General features: G+C 44.1%; 1 protein-coding gene across 1 annotated transcript in view; it reads left to right on the forward strand.

Moving 5' to 3' along the window:
- The window catches only part of LOC129851139 (contactin-4-like), a 42476-nt gene extending 36917 nt beyond the window's left edge, over positions 1–5559 (forward strand). The window contains 7 exon segments of the mRNA XM_055917453.1: positions 494–728; positions 843–958; positions 1503–1683; positions 2246–2358; positions 4348–4516; positions 4652–4709; positions 4711–5559. Coding sequence (XP_055773428.1) covers positions 494–728; positions 843–958; positions 1503–1683; positions 2246–2358; positions 4348–4516; positions 4652–4709; positions 4711–4729 — 891 coding nt within the window. The 3' untranslated portion in view covers positions 4730–5559.
- The last annotated feature ends 958 nt before the right edge of the window (positions 5560–6517 follow it).

Here is a 6517-nt window from a genome sequence, read left to right on the forward strand (position 1 = left end):
GTATATATTGGAGGGATGCGACACCATTCTTACATGAGAAATTGCATCATTTGATGTTTTGTTGATGGTGGTGGAAAACACTCTCAGGCGCCGCTCCAGAATCTCCCATAAGTTGTTCAATTGGGTTAAGAGATGGTGACTGAGACACACACACAAACACACACACTCTTCACTGAGATCTCTTCTTCTAGCCATGGTAGCCAAAATAATGGGCAACTGGGCATGACCCTAAGCATGATGGGATGTTTTAATTGCTTAATTGACTCAGGAACCACACCTGTGTGGAAGCACCTTCTTTCAATATACTTTGTGTGCCTCATTAACTCAGGTGTTTCCTTTATTTTGGCGGGTGCATGTATTATCTTGTTGATGTTGTGGTATTTGGCTATTCAGAATTTGACTTTTCCAGTTCATATAGTCATTTGATATTCAGTTCACAACCAATGGGGAAAAAATCTACAATTTATGCTGTCAAAATGTCTTTGTCTCATAGCCGATACCAGAGGAACTACAGAATGGAGAGGAATTTGGATATATTCTGGCTTTTCGTTCTCTTGGTACAACCACGTGGAAACAGACTGTGCTGGCTTCACCTGATGCATCAAGATACACCTTCAGGAACGACAGCATCCCTCCCCTCTCCCAATTTGAGGTGAAAGTTGGAGTCTACAACAACGAAGGAGAAGGCCCATCTAGCCATGTGGTTGTAGTGTATTCTGCAGAGGAAGGTTAGTGCCTTTGACTATTGGTCAAGTTGTTGATGAAACGGAAAGTTTGGGTTAGTTTGACTTGAATGTTTACCATTTTTTATAATATTCTTGGTGTCATCTTTTCATGTTTAGAGCCCTCTGTAGCTCCATCCAGAGTGTTGGCCCAGACGCTATCAGCCTTTGAAATCGAGGTGTACTGGGAACCCATCCCCCAGACAGCCAGCAGTGGGAAGATCATTGGATATGAGGTATGAAAAATATTCCAACATTCATGATGCTGGTAGAGAGCAGAAAACAACATGATAGATATTATCCTCAGTATGATTGACTCTGCAATGGGTCGGCATGCATTTAAATAGAACTGCCAGTGGCAAAAACTTGACATCTCCCCTACCCTGAAAAATTGCTTGTGATACGTGTAGATTTCTCACCATCTAATCTGGAGAATGTCCAAAGCTGTTCTGGTCTCCCAAGGACCCTTATACCCTGGCTGCTACCCTGCCTGAGTAGTGTTCTATAAATCACCACTCACAAGTGTGAACATCATATGTCAATTTCCTCCACAACAAACATTGTCCCTCATGATGGAACACCCTGAGGATCTTACCCGTTCTTCCCTTAGTATAGCCCAGGACTGGCTGGCTATAGGGAAGGCCCAGGTTAACTTGACCTTCATTGTTCACTCACAGCCCCTGTTCATCAGGTTCAGAATGAAATCAGCAAACAACAGTGCTGGAAGTGTTTCTAATGCTGCCAGGAGGTCTGGGATAACCTTCATGTCTTTGGTTCCAGGTGCTTTGTTGGGAGGAGGGGTTGCAGGAGAGTGATGCTGAGATAGTGAAGGTCACGGACACTGTGGCCCTTCTCTCTGGACTCATGGGAAGTACTGTGTATCTGATCTCAGTCAGGGCCCAGAACAGCGCTGGAGCAGGGCCTTCTAGCCTGGCAGTCAATGTCACCACCAAGAAACCACGTGAGTTTTTTTCTGAGATGGGACAGCTGTCACATGCAATTTGAGCATTTCTCTCTTTACAAGTCCGCTTTCACGTTCATGAAGCCTGCATATCCCGAAGAGGTTTACATTAATGGAATTGTGGTAAAATGCAGCAGGATACAATACGGCTTCAATGACTTTGGAGCCTCTGTGAATCCTCTACATCAACAGCACTGCTGAGATGAAACACAGTCATCTGTGTATGGTCTTGACTGCATGTTGACTGCAGACAAACGGATGGAATTGGATTATCTTATACCTACAACATGAATTAGCAGGGCCCTCTTTTAAAAAATTACAAAAACCTGTGACAAGATGTTGTTTGTCTTGACGTCTCATGGAGAGGAGGCATGTTTATGAGCTTATCAGAGTTAGAGGCAATCATTCAGCCACTAATCTTGTTCCCTTCTAGTTGAGATTTCCTTCATACAGCAGCGATAAGGGGATGGTTAAAGTAAGAAAGTAATTTAGGAGTTATTTCAGCTATTGACAGAATTTTACGTGACTAACTCGAGTTGCTGTATGATTGCATATCTTTCAGCACCAAGTCGACCTCCAGGGAATATTGAGTGGAACTTGACCAACTCCAAGATCTTTTTAAAGTGGGAGCATGTCAAGGCATTGGGAAATGAGTCTGAGGTGACAGGATACAAGGTGAGTGTTGTCAGTGGAATAGCAGAATCTTTGAAAACTAGGAAACAAATGCAGTTTCTTGGCTAACCTCAGCAGCTATGTTCTCTATAAATGACTCCCTGGTTGCAGTGGAAATATAAACCTCAGCACTTTCAGTGTCACATATGGATTGTCCCAGTCTGGCCGTACAAAATTAAAAAGTCTGTTCCCAGTGATATGACCCAAAACAAACCTGTTTCTCCATTGTGCTGGTTTTGCACTGAGTAGGTTGATTGAACGTCTGTAACATTTCGATATGTGAACACGTAAAATGTGACCTTGTTGATGGCTGTTGATACATTCAGTGAAGATTCCTGCCTCTCGATCTCTCTGACTGCCGCAGTAGTAAAAAGACCTGCTGTGTTTGAACCTGCGTAACAGGAAGCGTTTCATGTCATCCTGGGTATCTGAACTCTTGGAGCATTCAGTAGAGGATTAGGTTCTGCTTTCTTTTAAAGTATACATTTTCTAATTGACTGATCGGATGTGGCTCAGAGATTTGAGAGAGAAGGTGAGGAAGCAGCTAGGAGCCTGTGAAGCTCCACATTGACATCAGCCTCCGCAGAGCGCCGCAGGGGGACGCCAGCCTCCGCTGAGCGCCACATGGGGGGGGGGGGGGGGGGGGGGCAGCCTCCGCTGAGCGCCACATGGGGGGGGCGCCAGCTTCCGCTGAGCGCCACATGGGGGGGGACGCCAGCCTCCGCTGAGCGCCACATGGGGGGGGGGGGCGCCAGCCTCCGCTGAGCGCCACATGGGGGGGGACGCCAGCCTCCGCTGAGCGCCACATGGGGGCCACGCCAGCCTCCGCTGAGCGCCACATGGGGGCCACGCCAGCCTCCGCTGAGCGCCACATGGGGGCCACGCCAGCCTCCGCTGAGCGCCACATGGGGGCCACGCCAGCCTCCGCTGAGCGCCACATGGGGGCCACTCCAGCCTCCGCTGAGCTCCACATCGGGGCCACGCCAGCCTCCGCTGAGCGCCACATCGGGGCCACGCCAGCCTCCGCTGAGCGCCACATCGGGGCCACGCCAGCCTCCGCTGAGCGCCACATCGGGGCCACGCCAGCCTCCGCTGAGCGCCACATCGGGGCCAAGCCAGCCTCCGCTGAGCGCCACATCGGGGCCACGCCAGCCTCCGCTGAGCGCCACAGAGGTTCACCCCGTCCACTGAGCACCACAGGGGGCCACACTAACACCTCACACTATAATTTGCAATTCATGGCATCTTCTGGAAAGAGCCTGCATAAAAAATACAATACATTTCTTTAAACTATTTGGCTGATCAAGTAAATACTATTTATTTCTCTGAAGAGTTTGGCTTTCTCTGAGAAGCATTTTTTCTTTCTTCAAAGAAACCGTACAGAGGCATTATCCATAAATCAGTCATTTCTCTTTAAGGTCAAACGACTTGCGTCTCTTAAATCAGTATTGTTAACATCAGATACTCGCCATGATATTCCCTCTCCCGTCTCAAGGTTTTTGTATTTATTATGGATCCCCATTAGTTCCTGCCAAGGCAGCAGCTACTCTTCCTGGGGTTTATTATGGATCCCCATTAGTTCCTGCCAAGGCAGCAGCTACTCTTCCTGGGGTCCAGCAAAATAAGGCAGTTTATAGATTATTTTTTAAACATTACAATACATTCACAGATTTCACAACACACTGTCTGCCCTCAGGCCCCTACTCCACCACTACCACATCTACAGTACTAAATCCATGTGTATGTGTGTGTATAGTGCGTATGTTATCGTGTGTGTGTGTGTGTATGCATGTGTCTGTGCCTATGTTTGTTTTGCTTCACAGTCCCCGCTGTTTCATAAGGTTTTTTTCTGTTTTTTAAATCAAATGTTACTGCTTGCATCAGTTACTTGATGTGGAATAGAGTTCCATGTAGTCATGGCTCTATGTAATAGTCTGTTCTGGACTTGGACTGTGAAGCGACCTCTTGTGGCATGTCTTGTGGGGTGTGCAGGTGGTGTACCGTCAGAACTGGCTTGGAAAGAGCAGCGTGGTGGAGACCAACAGGACCAGCGTGGAGCTGCAAGTCCCCTCTGGCGAGGACTACCTCATTGAGATCAAAGTCTTGAGTGGTGGAGGTGATGGCAGCAGCAGTGGCCCCATCAGGATACCAAAGATGTCCAGTAAGAGATTACTGTTTTTGTCTTTCACCATTCACAGGATGAACTTTTGGGTTTCCAAAGTGCCTTAAACAAATGTCTGTCTCATTACCTTGAGTCACCCAGATATGCTTGTTAATGTGTCTTTGTCTTTTTCAGGTCTTAACTCAAAGGGCCATATCAGCTCAGCTCCAATGAACATTTGTGTAGTTATGTTTTTTATACTTTCAAGGTTAACTTTGTAACTTAATGCCTTTTATGAACTCTAACTTTGAGAACCATCTACTCAGCAAAGTATGTGGCAGATTATAACAAAATTGTTATTTTATGTGTAGCATTCACTTCTCAAGAATGTGAAATCAACAGCTTACTATTTAGAGTATTCAATGCAGCTGCATTGCCTTATAATTGTATGCATTTTTGTATTCATTTGTCAACCAAGCTTTTGAGTGTTTAATTTCACTAGATTTTATGCAGAAAGGATAGGCTTTACATATGAGAAGATTGTTCTAATGTTTGACAATCTACATGAGCCTGGCCTATTTGTGCCTCATCCCTGTGTTCTCTGTGCCCTGTTTATTTGTTATTGTACAGTAAACGTTCTGTTAGGATGACTCAACTGTTGAAATGGCCATGGTTCACTCAGAGGTTGTCCTTTAATTTCTTCATGAAGCACAGTTACTGTATATGGTCTGTCTGGCCGCCGTCAATATTCAGCAAATTCTGTGAAAAATAATCCAAGTTCTGTGGTATTTGGACATTCTTGAGGTTTTACATATTCTATCATCAACATTTAACAGTATCATCATGGTCAATATGACCATCACAGACATATTGGATCAATAAACAGAACCTGGGGAAGATTGTATAACATGTTCCATTAATTTAACTCTTTCTCCTTTTTCAATTGTTTGGTAATCAAGATATTTCAAGTTGTGTGCTTGATAGTTTATTTAGCATAAATGTGATATAGATGTTGCATAAGCCTTTTAATACTATTGTATTAACAAATTATATGTATCTCTGTGAGATGTTATTGAGACTGAATAAAATGTTTCACATTGAAATGTCCATTTTAAATGGGTTTTCATTTTAGATGTCTGTACCGTTTTGAAAGTTCCAGGGAGAATGACAGCCATCCTTTACAGGAGTCAGTGTGACATCCCTCTGCATTAATGGTTACCATTAAGTTACCATGAACAGGTAGCTACACAACATTGACAGCATGGCTGCTGTGCTCTCCCTCACCCAGGTTTTATTTTTGAACATGATCAACATCTAACTGAATACTTTGGTCCTTGGCTAGCATAAAATGAACAAATCCAACTCCTACAGTATAGTGTCAGTACATGCATGCAATTTGGATTGTTTCAATCAGAATTGAATTACTTGAATTGGATTTGATGCCCTGCAACTGGCAGAGGACACTGACCTGACTAATGAAAATTGTCAGTAACACCCACAAACATTGTCCAGTGCTTTACAGAGTCTTTACAAGTCATGATTATATACATGTATAGTGTCTTTTAGGGTAAGGGTTAATTGTGCTATGTCTATGGAGAATATAACAACCTTTCTAACAAGAGAAAATAATGTCTCCCTTCATGCCACCACAGGGTGGTATTTGTAAGCAGCTCAATACTGCTGAATGTATGGGTAGTGTGTGGATGTACCTTCCCCACATGAAACCAATCAATATGTGAATCGTAGGCTTCCGATCTATATGGTTGCCTGGAGACGATCCCTTCAAAGCCTTTTGCATACAGATTGTTAATTATCAATTGCTCATGAATACAGAAATTACAGATTATTTTCCAGATAGTTTTAGATTACTTGTGAGAATGAAAATCAAGCTTTTAAATGCTCATGTATGAACTCTATTGAACACTACAACTATGATATGATTGAAGCAGGTTGACTTTGTCATGAATCTTGCTCTGGAGGCAGAACTGAGCGATTTCCGCTAGATGGGCTAGCTGCAAAGTCAAAATTGCCTATAGATTCATAAAAACAAAAATGTGCTTT

The sequence above is a fragment of the Salvelinus fontinalis genome, chromosome 3 (assembly GCF_029448725.1).
Source record: "Salvelinus fontinalis isolate EN_2023a chromosome 3, ASM2944872v1, whole genome shotgun sequence".
NCBI classification, from domain to species: domain Eukaryota; kingdom Metazoa; phylum Chordata; class Actinopteri; order Salmoniformes; family Salmonidae; genus Salvelinus; species Salvelinus fontinalis.